Source organism: Notamacropus eugenii, chromosome 3, assembly GCF_028372415.1.
Source record: "Notamacropus eugenii isolate mMacEug1 chromosome 3, mMacEug1.pri_v2, whole genome shotgun sequence".
Classification (NCBI taxonomy): Eukaryota; Metazoa; Chordata; class Mammalia; order Diprotodontia; family Macropodidae; genus Notamacropus; species Notamacropus eugenii.
The window spans coordinates 213,136,566-213,153,672 of record NC_092874.1 but is presented as its reverse complement, the minus strand read 5'-3'; the positions used below and the strand labels follow the sequence as shown (position 1 = coordinate 213,153,672).

The 17,107-nt window shown below is 35.7% G+C and overlaps 1 protein-coding gene across 2 annotated transcripts in view; it reads right to left on the bottom strand.

Moving 5' to 3' along the window:
* Positions 1-17,107, bottom strand: part of LRRK2 (leucine rich repeat kinase 2) — a 253,844-nt gene that overhangs the window by 70,891 nt on the left and 165,846 nt on the right. For both annotated transcript variants that reach the window (XM_072654313.1, XM_072654315.1), the window contains one exon: positions 1,258-1,445. In XM_072654313.1, the coding sequence (XP_072510414.1) occupies positions 1,258-1,445 (188 nt within the window). The remainder of the gene's footprint in view (positions 1-1,257; positions 1,446-17,107) is intronic.

The window sequence follows — 17,107 nt, the reverse complement described above, 5'->3', positions numbered from 1 at the left end:
TAGTCTTCCTGTAACCTTACTGGGGAGACTACCCTGCCATTCAGGGGGAATGGACGTAAAGATTAATAAAGACTTTCCTGATTTCACAACAGGTATTGTTCTTTGCTTAAGGTGAGCATGTTTCTCACTGTTGGGGGCTTGTTAGACTGGCTCACTTCTAACAATAATGCAGAGATTAAACTTAAACATGTACCATACATACATTTTCCCCAAGAGAACTGGTTTTTAAACATTTACCAACACACGCTTTAAAAAGTCTTATGTATTCTGAATTCACCATAAAGCAATATGACTGATTTCTATAAGCTGCACACTGAACTGGTTCCACTTCTCTATTGTTAGGCAATGGTCAGAAATGACAAAGGATTTGAAATAGAAAGATTATGGAAATGGAAAATTGTAATGGACGTCTAATCCAACTTTTATTTTGGAGAGGAAGAACTGAAGCTCAGATCACATTGCCTTTTAGTGACATAATCTCAATGAGAACTCAAATTTCTATCTAATCATTGTTATAAATCAGAAGTATAGTTATTGACTTGATGCACAACTTTGGTGGTCAATTAATCTCTCACTTAGTTTCCTCATCTCCCTTTTTTCTAAAATCTTTCTCAACAAGATTTTTTTACTTCACTTGGACAAGTCATGTTCAAGACTTCCTTTAAGAAGCTTTCTCAAACAAAACAGCATTATAATTATTCCAATATTCTATATTATCTCATTACTTTTCTATTTTCTAATTATAGAAGACAACAACAAGGAGACGTAAGTTCGGAAAAGAAAATGTGCCTCATGAAGCTTATCTGTTGAAGATTTCATGAAAAGAGAAAAAAGGGATGGTCAGCACAAGTGTTATAATGATACCATTAAGACAGACCTAAAGAAATCTCCAATACATTAAGCTGATTTTCTTATGAATAATTTACAGGAAGACATGGACAAGAATAGCAGAGAATGTAAGGCTTGGACACTGCACTGGTAGAGAAAGTGTCCATACTAGTGAAATCACAGATCTATGTGAGAATTTAGTTGCAATGTGCATATGATCATCTAGCATTTTCTCCTTTTCAACAACATGAAATTTTGAGATATACTACTTTTACATTCCCTGAGGAAGAAATGATATTGTAAAAAAAAAAAAAAAAAAAAAAAAAAAAAAGTTGTTTAATACATGCATCAGATAATCTAACTTTCATAATTTAAAAAATGAAGTGAAAAATTACAGTATTTTATACTGCATTTATATTTAGAGTTTACCTGCTTGGAACTAGCAAGTGTTCTTCTCCTAATGGTAAAGCAATTTGAAATTTTTCCAGGAGTTTGAAGTACTGAGACATGTAGTTCTTGGGGAATCTGCTCTTCTTTGAAAGGAATTTTTTCACATCTGAACGTTGAATAATACCCTTAGGATATTTAGCAAAGCCTTCTACTTTCACTGTCAAAATCTGAAAGGGAAAAAAGTTCACCTTTAGTAAATATAATTAAATTCTACCTTCTGAACTGTTTGAACTCCACAATACTTTGTTTTACTCTTAAGAAAAAATGGTCAGAACATTTTCACCTGTATCAAGTAAGAATGTTACGCTGGGGTTAATAATTTTAACTTGCTAGAAACAGAACATGGTATATGACATAAACATGTTAGAGGAGAAAAATGATTATACAATCCATGGGGAACTCATCAATTTACATCTCCACAAATATAGTTGAAATAACACCTTGTAGATCCACCCCCACTCTACAATACTGTAGAACATTCTACTATTGTCATATCAGTCAATTCCAATTGCGTAGTCTTTCCTTTTTTTCTTATTTGGTTCTACTAGCTAAGATAAGAATATAAGAAGGCACATTAAAAACTAAAATTCTCCTCTGTGATCATAATTCTCATATTTCCATCCCTTCTTTTGCCTTCTCTGTTTTAAACAACCTTTTCTTATTTACAGTAACAGAAATAACTTAGTTAAGATCAACCTCACTTCTTTTGAACTGTAAAATGCATCTCTTTCTGATTTTATTCCATTTTTTGTCCATGTATTCCCACTAAATTTCTTTCATTTTTTCCATGATGGTAGATCTAATAAAATTTTTGTGGGGTTCTAGGATAATCTACTTGCATCATAAAATCCTTTTTTGCTGTTGAAATTGAGGAGGGAGAAAATGCCAAGAATTGAGAGAGGGAGTGTCTGGTTAGTAAAATATTCAGGAGCCCAGTGTCACTAGAGTAAAGTGTCAGAAAGTAAAGTGTAAGAAGACTGAAAAAGATTGGAAGGGAATAGGTTAAGAAGGTCTTTGAATGCCAAACAGCATTTTGTATTAGTTCCTGGAGGTAATAGGAAGCCACTGGAATTTATTGAGGTAGGTGTGTGTGTGTGTGTGTGTGTGTGTGTGTGTGTGTGTGTGATGTGTGTAATGATCTGCATTTTAGGAAAATCTCTTCAGTGATTGAATGGAAGATGGACTGGAGCAGGGAGAAACCTGAGATAGGAAGACTATTGCAGTACTAAGAGGCTATTGCAGTAAAACAGGCAAGAGGTGATGAGGGCCTGCATTACAGTGCAGGAGTGACAGTGACAATTGGTTGGTTTGGTTGTTGCCCTTTGTTCTCAAAGGGGATAAAAATGACATCACACTCTTTGAGTTAAGATACAGTGTATCTGTGGCTAATCAGATTAATATGAGCTCAGAAGACTCTACCACAGATTGGGCACAAATAGTCCACATAAACATTTGGAATGGAGATGTCTCTAAATTCGTACATCTCATATTTCTTTTGAGGTACTACAATTCTGCTTTGTTCATAGAGTATAACACTTTCTTTGATGTAGGCACATCATGGTGGGCAGTACAGTGTATCTCCCATGTCATACAATTGGTTCCAAATTTCTTCAGAGAAAGCTTGTGAGTGTCCTTGAATTGCTTCTTCTGATCTCCATGTGAGTGTTTACCTAATATGAATTCTCCACAAAATAGTCATTTAGGCAAATGGACATTTAGCATTTGAACAACATGGCCAGTTCATTGGAGTTGCACTCTCCTCAAAAGAGTCTGAATGCTCATCAGTTTAGCCTGAGAAAGTACTTCATTGTATGGTACCTTATCTTGACAGGTGATCTTTAGAATCTTCCTGAGACACTTCAAATGGAGGAAATTCAGTTTTTTGGCTTGGTGCTAAGTTTCACAGGTATACAACAATGAGGTCAGCACAACAGGTCTGTAACCCTTTAGTTTGATAGTCAGTCTTAACACTTTTTCTCTCCCACACTTTCCTTTGGAGCCTCCCAAACACTGAGTGTGCTCTGGCAATACATGTGTCAACCTCATCATCTACGTGTACATCCCTGGAAAGTATATTGTCAAGGTAAGTGAACTTAATCTACAGCATTCAACATATTTCCATTTGTTATAAGTGATGGTTTCACATATGGGTGGTGTGGTGCTAACTGTTGGGTAACCTGTGTTTTTTTGGTGTTAATTGTTAGGCCAAAATTAGCACAAACAGCAGATTCACACTTTGTTGCATCTCAGTCTCCAAGGCTGCAATGAGTTCACAATTTTTGGTAAACAAAAAAACATGTACCACCTCTCTCATCCTTTCATTCTTGGCTTGTAGCTTTTACAATTCAAGTAATATACTGTCAGTGCAGTAACTGACCTTGACTCTGATTTCATCCTCAGAAGAAAAGGGGGCATACTGGAAAGATTATGCAAAGGTGAAATTGACAGCTCTTAGCATCATATTGGATGGGGAAGGGGGGGTGGGAATTAGAGGTGGTGAGGAGTCCAAGATGACTCCTCGGTTGTAAGCCTGAGGGAATGGGAAGATGATGTTGGCCTCTGTAGTAATAGAGAAGGTGGAAAGTGGAAGTTTTAGAGATAAAGATGAGTTCCATGTTAGATATCATAATTTTAAGATGCTTCCTAGACATGCAGTTCAAAATATCTGAAAGGTCATTGGAGATGCAAGACTGGATATCAACAGAGAGCATGGGACAGGATAGGCAGCTTTGAGAATCATCAGCATAGAGATGGTAATTAAATCTATGAGATTATATTTCAAGTCTACTCTGTGCCAGTCACTGTCCTAAACACCAGTTACAATGACAAAAGTGAAAATCTTTGCCTTGAAAGAGAATGCATTCTAATTAGGAAGACAAAATGCACATATTGTTATATGCAAAACACATACAAAGCATATTCACAGTTACTTTGGAGCAAAAGAAACTTGCACTTAAGAGGAACCAGGAAAGGCCTCAAGCAGAAGGTAGCATTTGAATCACATCTTGAAAGGACACTAGAAATTTCAAGATTTAGGGGTGAGAAGGGAAGGCATATCGCTAATGAGAAACAGATAGTGCATAAAGAGTGGGGAGAATTGAAGTGTGCAAGGAATAGCATAAAGGCTAGATGGTAGAGTATACAGAGGTATGTAATATGCAAGAGTTCTGGAAAGGTAGGATGAAGCTAGGTTCTAAAGAGCTTTAAATGACAGAGCAATTCATATCTAATCCTATAAATAATAGGGAATCACTAGGGTTTATTGAGGAGGAAGTAACATGGTCAGATTTATGCTTTGGGAAAATTACTTTGATCATTATGTTATGGATATATTATAATGGGAAGAGATTAGAGGCAAGGAAAGCAGTTAAGGAACTATTGAAATAGTCCTAGTGAGAAGTGATGAGGACCTAAACTAAGGTGCTAGCTGTTCAAATAAAGAGAAAGGAGTATAGTCAAGAGGTGTTATAGAAATGGCTACAAGACTGTGGAATTGATGGGGTTTATTGTACTTATTGAGAGTGAAGAGTTGAAGATGATGCTAAACTTGTGAACCTGAATGACAGGAAGTATGGTGCTCCTCTTTACAATAACAGCAAAGCTAATAAAAAGGATGAGTTTTGCTTTAATCATACTAAGTTCGAAAAATGTATGCGACATCTAGTTGTCCAACGGACAACTGGCAACGTGAAACTTGAGCTCAGGAGATAGACTAGAGATGAATGGATAAAGGGAAGAAAGAGGAAAGCTATTGGATACAATTACAATTTGTAAGAATGATAAAAAACAATCCTATGCTTCCAGCAAAGAAAAAAGGAACAGTCAGTGAGACAGGAGAACTAGGAAAAAGCAATGTCATGAAAACCCAAAGACTGGACAGTGTCCAAGAGGAGGTGGTCACAGTGTCAAATATTCCAAAGAACCAAGAAGGAGCAGGACTGAGAATATGCCATTAGATCTGGATATAAAGAGATCACTGGTACTTTTGCAGATAAATACTTCAGTTGAGTGATGGAGGCAGATTGTAAAAGCTTTAGACTGAGTAAAAAGAGGAAACAGAGGTAAAGAATATAAACATTCAAGGAGTTTGGCTAAGAAAGGGAAGAATGTTATATGGGACAAGAATCTGAGCTCTGTTGAGACAAAAAGTTTCCTAAAGAGCATAAGAGGTCCTACTCAGTCCATTTGAAGACAGGCTTCTGACTGATGTCTCTTAGTTGCCAGCATGTTAAATAGTTTGGGTTGAAGTGGCAATTTATTTTGGTTTCATTCTCTAATTTCCTTGGGTGGGAATCTTGTAGACTTGCCAGTATACCCTAAGGATATCCTGGAAGAAACTGAAACAAGATTATCTGTCTCTGAGTTTTCCACCTCCCTATTAAGATTCCACTGACTAGCTACCAAATCTCTAGAACAGAACTGAGGTACAAGCCAAATAAAACTTGGAACAAGCTGCCACGGTTGGTTCATGCAACGTGGAAACCAGTGCAAGAACTACATTTGTCTCTGGCTTAGGCAAACACATTAAAGACAGAAATTGGTTTAGGGGTTAGACAAAACTTAGAAACTATCCTTCCTATTAAAACTTTTTTTCTTTTGTTTGGGTCTATGAGGCTTATTTCTAGTGAGCAAATTTATGTCAATGGTTTGACAACTTTTTGAAATTTGCAGTGTAAGAGAGTTACTTGGGGCACTGAGAGATTAATAATTTTTCAAGGTTAACAAAGTTGGCATGTATCAGAGAAAGAAATTGAAGCTTAGTTATCCTAATTGTCAGGGTAGTTAAAACTAAGATGAGCTAAAACCATGCTGAATATAATTTCTTATTTGCTTAGTTAATAAAGGCAAGGAGTCTAAAAGTATGAAGTCAAGTCAGATTTCATACAAGTACTGGAGGTATTTTATTATATGTTAATTGTACAAAAATTAGAGCATTTAGGATAACTATTAATCAGACTATCTTATTCAAAACATATTCATCTTGGAATAGGCTAACTAATGGTATGTTTCTTGCATATGTTGCATATGTATAAATTGGTAAAGGTACAGTGAATGCTAGAAAAGTAACTTCAGTGTTCATACCCTTGAACTCAGTAATCTCCATACCGGGCAAGGGGTCAAAGACACAATGAGAGACCCTTAATCTAAAATATTCACAACTGAAGTTTTGTTGTAGCAAAAAAGACTGGAAAGAATGTGTATGTCCATTAGCAAGGGGAATTCTAAGCAACTGTGGCATATTAATGTGATGGGATTATATTTTAATGAAATATAAGTGTTATTATAAAGAAATGAAGAATTTGTGATGAATGTGAAAAATTCAGAGAAATGTGAAAAGACTTGTATGAATTCACATAGAGTGAAATAACCAGAATCAATAGATCAATAATATACGATAGCCATTATTCATTACATGGACAACATAAAGGAAAACAACACTAAAAGATATCAGAATTCAGATTAATGGATTGAACAGTCTTGACCTCAGAGTACTGATGAATATCTTGCTCCTTTTAATAGAGAGAAAATAGACTATGGGCACAAAATGTGGCATATGTTGGTACGTAATCAATGATGTCTATTTGTTTTGTTTAACCATAACTCTTTGGCAAAATGGCAGGTTCTATGGAGGGTGAAACATTAATAGGATCTGTAGTGTTAAAAAATAATCATTAAGAACACATTTAGAGTAAAAGAATAGAAACAGAGAATAAAAAATACTTACTTGAAAGATTTAGGAATTTGTGAAAAGATGATGCAAGATTGGAAGAAGCTGTAATAATTTAGGAGAAAGTAAAGTCTATTCAGTTATACATAGAGTCAGAAGGATAAATGGATCATCAATCAATCGCTAAACAATCATTAAGCCACTGTGCTAAGTGCTAGTGATACAAAAAGAGTTTTAGTGCCTGTCCTCAAGGTGCTTACAATCTAACGGGGCAACAACATGCAAAAAAATATATATATATATACACACAGAGAGCAAGCAACATACAGGAAAAATAAGAAATAATTAACAGAAGAAAAGTGTTGAAATTAAGAGGTGTGGAGGAAGACTTCCTAAAGAAGGTGAGATTTTAGTTGAGATTTAAATGAAACCAGGGAGATAAGTAATTAGAGAGGTGGAGGGAGAGTGTTCCAGGCATCAAGTTAGTCAATAGTGTTAGCTGGAGAGAAAACAGTGCATGGTCTTGAATTCTGTTCTTTCAAATAATTAGTCAATAGTTTTTAAAAAAATGAGTTTTATATTAATTGGAATAATAATTATGGGCCAATTTACAAAGGAAATTAGTGTTCCTTCAGATTGCCACACAAATGTCATTAAATAAATGAATATGTAATAATGTGTAATAACAATAATTGAACATATAACAATAATTAACAATAATTTAACAACAATTAAAAATATGTAATTGATGCCAATATTTTGGGCAACATGATTTTTGCTACCTCAAAAAGTTCCTACCCTAACTTCTCTTTTGTTTTGCTTTTATCTCAGAAGGTTAAGAAAGATTATCTCTGCATTTCCTACACATATTTCAATGCTGAGATTAAGTTATCATATTTTTAATGTTCAATATTATTTTCATGTGTTTTTTTCATGGGGGCTTCTTTAATATGTCTGATGGCCTGTACTGAATAGAGCACTGCAAATGTAAATTTAATAGAGCTTTCTTCCAGGAAATTATCATTGCTCTAGTTTAGATTAAAAAAATAGAACTAAATGTCACATCATGTTGATTTGTTTTTATGTTGTGTGAGTGGTAGGCAGCTTGCAATTGTTTTTATATCATTATTTAAACCCATAAAAAATAAATTTCACTAAAATTGTTTTGTTTCATTTCCAAAGTATAAATATGAATTATTTAACTACTAACAAATTTATCATTTAACAAGCATTTCAGAATATAAATGTTATGTTCTGTCATTTTCAGACTCAGTTGTGGTTGCAGTTTGTTTTATACAAATGCTTTTATTTGTTATAATGGTGAGTCCAAGGAAATTAGAGAAAAGTTTTTTTCAGGGAAAATGATTGTGGAACAAAAACAAAGGAAAAACAATTAAAAAATTAAAAACATTAACTGAAATGCATTTTACGAAAGCAACAGTCCATATTATGATCAATTACATATAAATTTGCAAATTTATATGTAATATAAATGTGAATATAATAAATATCATATATATATAATATAAAGATATATGAATATATATAAATGAATACAAAATAAATATAAATACAAATAAATTTAATAAATTATTGTACCAGGCTCTAAAAGTCAATAGACTGGCATTCTAACAAAACACAAGAGACACTATCATTTAGAACCCTCAACAAAAGTATTTCTTCTGCCTTCTTATTGATAGAATTTGGGGAATACTATGTGAAATGCAAAGGGAATTTTGATTGTCATGATATGGGAGAGAGAAATGTGTGAAGCAAGCATGACATAAATTAAACGTGTAAGATAAAAATATAAGATAAAAGATAAATTCATGTAACATAAAATTACAATTTACATATGGTCTTTCCTTTCTTTTTTTTTTGTTTTTTTTTTTTATTATTAAATTTATTTATTTAACTTTTAACATTCATTTTCACAAAATTTTGGGTTACAAATTTTCTCCCCTTTTATCCCCTCCCCCCCAAACACCAAGCATTCTAATTGCCCCTATGACCAATCTGCTCTCTCTTCTATCATCCCTCTCTGCCCTTGTCTCCATCTTCTCTTTTGTCCTGTAGGGCCAGATAGCTTTCTATACCCCTTTACCTGTATTTCTTATTTCCTAGTGGCAAGAACATTACTCGACAGTTGATCCTAACACTTTGAGTTCCAACTTCTTGACCTCCCTTCCTCTCCACCCCTTCCCTTTGGAAGGCAAGCAATTCAATATAGGCCATATCTGTGTAGTTTTGCAAATGACTTCCATAATAGTTGTGTTGTATAGGACTAACTATATTTCCCTCCATCCTATCCTGTCCCCCATTACTTCTATTCTCTTTTGATCCTATCCCTCCCCATGAGTGTCGACCTCGGATTGCACTCTCCTCCTCATGCCCTCCCTTCTATCATCCCCCCCACCCTGCTTGTCCCCTTATCCCCCACTTTCCTGTATTGTGAGATAGGTTTTCCTACCAAAATGAGTGTGCACTTTATTCTTTTCTTTAGTGGAATGTGATGAGAGTAGACTTCATGTTTTTCTCTCACCTCCCCTCTTTATCCCTCCACTAATGAGTCTTTCGATTGCCTCTTTTATGAGAGATAATTTGCCCCATTCAATTTCTCCCTTTCTCTTCCCAATATATTTCTCTCTCACTGCTTGATTTCATTTTGTTTTAAAGATATGATCCCATCCTATTCAATTCACTCTGTGCACTCTGTCTCTATGTATGTGAGCGTGTGTGCATGTGTAATCCCACCCAGTACCCAGATACTGAAATGTTTCAAGAGTTACAAATATTGTCTTTCCATGTAGGAATGTAAACAGTTCAGCTTTAGTAAGTCCCTTATGACTTCACTTTGCTGTTCACCTTTTCATGGTTCTCTTCATTCTTGTGTTTGAAAGTCAAATTTTCTTTTCAGCTCTGGTCTTTTCATCAAGAATACTTGAAAATCCTCTATTTCATTGAAAGACCATTTTTTCCCCTGAAGTATTATAGTCAGTTTTGCTGGGTAGGTGATTCTTGGTTTTAGTCCTAGTTCCTTTGACTTCTGGAATATACTGTTCCATGCCCTTCGATCCCTTAATGTAGAGGCTGCTAGATCTTGTGTTATCCTGATTGTATTTCCACAATACTTGAATTGTTTCTTTCTAGCTGCCTGCAGTATTTTCTCCTTGACCTGGGAACTCTGGAATTTGGCCACAATGTTCCTAGGAGTTTCTCTTTTTGGATCTCTTTCAGGCGGTGTTCTGTGGATTCCTTGAATATTTATTTTGCCCTCTGATTCTAGAATCTCAGGGCAGTTTTCCTTGATAATTTCATGAAAGATGATGTCTAGGCTCTTCTTTTGATCATGGCTTTCAGGTAGTCCCATAATTTTTAAATTGTCTCTCCTGGATCTATTTTCCAGGTCTGTTGTTTTTCCAATGAGATATTTCACATTATCTTCCATTTTTCCATTCTTCTCTCTTTGTTCTGTGATTTCTTGGTTTTGCATGAAGTCATTAGCCTCCATCTGTGCCATTCTAATTTTGAAAGAACTATTTTCTTCAGTGAGCTTTTGAATCTCCTTTTCCATTTGGCTAATTCTGCTTTTGAAAGCATTCTTCTCCTCATTGGCTTTTTGAACCTCTTTTGCCAATTGAGTTAGGCTAGTTTTCAAGGTGTTAATTTCTTCAACATTTTTTTGGGTCTCCCTTAGCAGGGAGCTGATCTGCTGTTCATGCTTTGACTTCATGTCTCTCATTTCTCTTCCCAGCTTTTCCTCCACCTCTCTAACTTGATTTTCAAAATTCTTTTTGAGCTCTTCCATGGCCTGAGCCCATTGGGTGGGCTGGGACACAGAAGCCTTGATTTCTGTGTCTTTGCCTGATGGTAAGCATTGTTCTTCCTCATCAGAAAGGAAGGGAGGAAATGCCTGTTCGCCAAGAAAGTAACCTTCTATAGTCTTATTTCTTTTCCCTTTTCTGGGCATTTTCCCAGCCAGTGACTTGACCTCTGAATATTTTCCTCCTGGTCTTTCCTTTCTTCTAAAACTACTAACCTCTTACTTTCAACTTGTCTTAGTTCAACAGAATCTAGAATACTGTGTTCATTTCTTGATGTACCATTTGAGGGAAGAAAATAACATGCTGAGATATGTGAAAAAAAGGTATAAATGGGATGAGTGAGAGGGCTGGAGATCATGCCATATGGGGATAAGGTCAAGGAATTATGTATATTTAGTCTGATGAATAGAAGACTTGAAAAGAACATGGTTACTATTTTAAAGTAGTTGAAAGAATTTCGTGGAAGGTGGATTAGACTTCTTTTCCCTGTAACAATGAACTAGGAACAATGAGTACATGTTGAAGATAAACGGATTTATGTTTAAAGAAAATATTCCTTACCATTAGCTGTGTCCAAAATTAGAATAAAGTGCCTTCAGATTTAATAAGATAACAAAACAAGGATGTTCCCCTCCCTACAATTACAACACATAGTTCTAGAAATGCTAGCAATAAGCAGTAAGGCAAAAGCATAAATTAATCAGGAAAGAAATAACTATTTGGCAAGAACTGCTAGAAAAAGTGGAAAGCTATCTGACAGAAATTAGGCTTACATCAATATCTTATACCGCATTACACAATAAATTCATTAGATTTGTGACCTGAAAATGAAAGATTCTACCATTTTAAAAAATTAAAGAGAAGTAGAACAGATACATTTTCAGCTCTGAATAATGGATGAATGAATGCCTAACAAAAAAAGAGACAGGAACAATTACATGGAATTGAAAAACTTTTGTACAAACCAAATTAATGCATCTAAGAAAAAATGAATGCATCTAGAATAAGAAGAAAACAATCAACTGGAGGGGAAATGTTTGTATCAGACTTCTCAGATAAGTATTTAGAACTGAAGATATATAGATGACTAAAAAATATTATATAAGACCAAAAGTCGTTCCCCAATTAGTAAGTGGTCAAAAAGAAACCAACAGTTCTCAAAAGAAGTGCAATCTACTAACCACCATAGGAAAGAATGCTCTAAATCATGAAGGATAAGAGAAATGCAAATTAAAACCTTCCTGAAGTTTCACCTCATAAAAAGCAAAATGGTAAAAATGACTAAGGAGGAGAATGATCAATGTTGGAGGGGTTGTAGAATAATAGGCATATTAATGCATTGTCGTTGTTGTTGTGAATCAGTACAACCATTCTAGAAAACAATTTGAAATAATGTCAATAAGTGCCAAAAATGTCCATAAAAATTGATCCAGAGATTCCACTGTGAGGGCCAACAAGGTTTTTATTTAAAAAGAAAGACTCCCTATATACTGAAATACTTATCTGATTTCACAGAATCAAAAATAAAGTAGATACTCATCACCTAGGGAATGCTTGAAAATGTATATGGTGTATGAATGTAACAAACTATTATTGTGATAGAAAAAACAATGATTAGGAGGAATATAGATATGAACTGAAAAAGTACATGAGCCTAGGAAACAAAAGACACCATGTAAATGGAAAGAATAAAATCCACAAAACAATAAAAAAAGAATGATGTAACAGTAAAAAGAAAAAAATTTGTTCGGAAAGAAGTATAAGAAGACACCTTTGCCCAGTTGTTTGTAAAGAAATATTGAATGTAATATAAATTAAAAAAATATATTTATTAGTTTTTCTGAATTTTTGTTCTCTTCTTTCTTTTTTGCCTTTTAAAAATTGTTTGTTATAAGGGAGAGATCACTGGGAGGGATAGGGAGTGGAGTATGGAAGAAATCTAGTAGAGAAAAACCAAAATTACTTTTAAAAGATAATGACCTCAACAGATGAGTGAACAAAGAATATGTACAAAGAGTTCTTAAAAGAAGAATCACAAAGTATTCACAATCACATGAAAGAATGCTCCAAACAGCTAACAATAAGACAAATGAAAATTAAAATAACTCTGAGATTTCACCTTACAAATCTGAAAATTTGCAAAGATGACTAAAAAAAAAATCAACCCTGCATCAGTCAAAGTAGGAGAGGTTATCAAATAATAAGTACATGAATTCATTACTGGAAGGGCTGTGAAATGGTTCAACTATTTTGTAAAGCAATTTGCAATTATGCATATCAAGTGACTATACTGGCCATATACCCTTTGAACCAGAGACTCCATTACTGAGTCAAAAAAGAAGATATCTATGAGAAGAAGGCCTCTATATACACCAAAATGTTTAAATCAGCACTTTTTCTGATAGAAAAAAAAAATGGAAGCAAAGCAAATGGCTACCAGTTGGGGAATGGTCAAGGAAATTGTTGTACATGGATGTAACTGTACAGGTGTAAATACAGAAAAACATATAAAGATCTATATGAAATGAAGTAGAGCCAGGAAAACAATATGCATAGTAAGTACCACAATGTAAACTGAAAGAATAATCACACATCAAAAACTCAGAAGTGAATGTAACAAAATTACAAAGACTGAGCAGAATTGGACTTTTTCAGTGTATCAGTCAGTTCTGAGATTCCTTTCTCTCTAAAAAAATTATTGTTGTGTAGTCAGTCATTTCAGTCATGTCCATTTTCTTGACAGATACTACAGTGGTTTGCCATTTCCTTCTCCAGCTCATTTTACAAATGAGGAACTAAGGCAAACAGGGTTAAGTGATTTGCTCAGGATCACACAGCTAGTAAGTATCTGAGGCCAGATTTGATCTTAGGGAAGATGAGTCTGCTTGACCTCTGGTCTGGATAGTGTCCAATATGCCACATAACTACCTTCTCTAAAAAATACTATATGTTAAATGAGAGGGTTCTCTGGAAAGGGAGTAGAAGGACCACATAGGATAACTATGATGATGGAAGAAAATGAAGACATCAAAAAATTATGACAAAATTAGGTAATGAATTATGACAAAAAAAGGTAATGAATTCTTTTTCTCTTCAGGTATTCAAGTAGAGGGATAAAGACTGCTGGTTGGAAATGCTATAAAGGCCTTCCTTGTGTATGTGTCTTTCATTCTTGAAGAGGACCATGATGTTCAGATGATGACATGACTTGCAATTGACTTTGATTTGAGGGAGGGAGGGCTGTGCATGGTCATCAACCTCAATTTCGTCTCCTGAGCCATCTGGGTCCAGTGGCCTGATATTCATAGGGACAACTGGAGATGGCCCAGGATGCAATGTGAGATCCTGGCCCTTTCAAGCTAAGGTCTTATCACAATCTCACTTTGAGTGAGATATACCCACTCAATGAGTAGAATTCTTTAAGTTTTAGACAGGGAATGGAATAGGTGAATTGAAAGAACTATTCCACCCCTGCTACTCTGTGAGATACCATATTGAACAATTGGTCATGACAGCAAGTACACATAAAAATATCAGCATGCATAAAATAGCTAAATATAAAGTACTTTGAGAGGGAAGATTGTAACAACTAGGAGGATCATGAAAAGCTTTATGCAGAAAAGAACTCTTGAGCTGCGTCACAAATGCTAGAAGGGAAGAAGTATCCAGGAAGGGAAGATAGTCAGCATTGTCAAATGCAGCAAAATGGTTAAGGAAGAAAAGGATTAAGAAAAGACTGTCAGATGAGGCAGTTAAGAGAACAATATGAACAGTGTTCATAAGCAAAACAGTAGGTTATTTGAAATAGTAATTCTGGGCAGGTCATAACATTTGATATTTAAACTGATTTTTACAACAATAAGTCATTCATTCAATGATTTTCAAGCACCTACCATGAACTGCCAAAGAGCAAAATAATGTCTTGCCTTTTATAAAGATTATATAACCTAAGAGGGAGGATGAAAAATGTATGCAAGTATATAGCAGGTATGATTGTTGTCCTTTATTATCAAGGTCCAAAATGACATCCCTATATTGGAATCAAGGTACAGTGGGTCTGCCTGTGGCTGATGAGACCAATACAAGCTTGGAATGCTCTACCACAGGTCGGGCACAAATAGGCCATGTGAACATTTGGGGTAGATTCTCTAAATTCGTGTATCTCACATTTCTTTTGAGCTTCTTCAATTCTGCTTTGCTAATAGAACATAGCATTTTCTCTGATGAGAGCACACTATACTAGGTGGTCCAATGTCAGCACTTCTCATGTCTCACAATCAATTCTCAAGTTCTTCAGGGACACCTCGAGAGTGTCCCTGTATCACTTCTTTTGACCACCATGTGAATGTTTGCCTTATGTGAGTTCTCCATAAAACTGTATTTTAGGCAAGCATATGTTTGGCATTTGAACAACATAGCCAGCCCATCAAAGTTGTGCTCTCTGTAGAAGAGTTCGAATGCTTGGCAGTGTTCAGTACCTTACCCTGCCAGTTGAACTTCAGAATCTTCCTAAGACAATTCAAATGGAAGGGATTTAATTTCCTGGCATGGCATTGGTATACTGTCCAGGTTTCACAGGCTTACAACAATGAGGTCCACAAAATGGGTCTCTAGAGCTTCAGTCTGATAATCAGTCTAATACCTCTTCTCTCCTACACTTTCCTTCAGACCCTCTCAAACACTAAGCTAATTCTGGAAATGTGTGTGTCAACTTTATTATCATTGTGTACATCCCAGGAAAGTATACTTTCCTGGTAAGTGGATTTGTCCACAGCATTCAAAACTTCTCCATTTGTTATAAGTGGTGGTGCTACAAATGGAGGGTGTGATGTTGGCTGGTGGAGCACTTGTGTTTTCTTACAGTAAATTGGTAGCCCAAAATCAGCACAAGCAGCAGAGAAGTGATTCATACTTTGCTGCATCTCAGTGTCCAAGGCTGCACTGAATGCACAATCATCTGTAAACAAAACTCATGCACTAATACTCCTTCCACTTTAATCTTGGCTTGTAGCCTTTTGAAGTTAAATAACGTCTGTGGTTAGTACAGCACTCCGCATCACACATTACCTTTGTCACTCACATCCTGTCTATCTCTTTTCCTTACGATGACATAGTCTATTAAAGGTCAATTTCTGTTTTGAGGGTGCATCCATGAAATTTTATTGCATTTAAGTAAAGAGAAGACAGTGCTGGTTATGAGGTCATCAGCTGCACAAGTCTTCAGTAGTAAGTGACCATTGTTGTTTGCTGTTTCCAGCTCCATTCCTCCCAAGAACTCCCTGCCATGTCTGGTGGTCTGTGCCTACTCTCGTATTAAAGATAACCCAATTTATAAGCTTGTTCTTTTTTAGCATATTGATTATGAGGGTCTCCAGGTCTTTTATTTTCTTTGACCCTATCAAGATTTGTCATGGTGGGAGCATAAGCACGGATGATGGTTGTATGTCACTTTCCTACAAGCAGTAATTGCTTTGTCATGAGCCTGTCATTCACTCCACTTGGTAGGCATTATAACCTTGTTAACTAGGCTATTTTTGATCACAAAACTTACACCAGCTTCAAGGAATTCCCCTTCACTGGAGTCACTCCAGAAAAATGTGTGTCTACTTGGTAAGCTGTTCTTTACTGGCCAGCCTTTGTTTCAGTCAGGGCTGCTATTAGGATGCGATACCTACTGAGTTTTCTTGCAAAAAGAGATGTTTATCTTTCAGGTCTAATAGATTTTGTGTTGTCCACAAGTGCGTGCACATTTCATGTGCCAATGATGAATGGAATCATCTGTGCAGAAGTTTTTGTACATTTTTGTTTTGTTTTCACCTCAGAATTCTCTGTCTGTCATGGTAAACAGGCCAGGGTTAGATAAGCAGGCAATTTTTAGGGCACCTGTTCTAGCCCTTTCCTCACACCAGGAGGTAAGAAATATGCCCTTAAAAGGCTACTCAGACACCCAGGGGCTGCTGAATTCTATTGTTGTCTCCTGTGAGGAAGCAACACTATGGCCTGGGTTGCCTGTGTGCAGGATTGAGACTACAGTCCCTGGTGTATCCATACCTACTGCTTCATCACTGGCTTGTTACCACAGGTCTTTGAGATAGATCAAATGGTCAGATGGTATGGATGATGTCTTTTGATTCATCTGTAAATTGGATTTAAGTATAATAGAGTTGCACAAAGTCATCAGCTTCACTTTCTTTTCCAGAGTCAACACAATACAGTAGCAGGACAGTTAAGACAACTGATGATGGCTCGAGATGTAGTGGCTCACCTTCATGTCTTTTATGTCAAACCAAGCTACTAGTCCTCCCTGAAAATGCCCTACACCACAGCAGATATAACA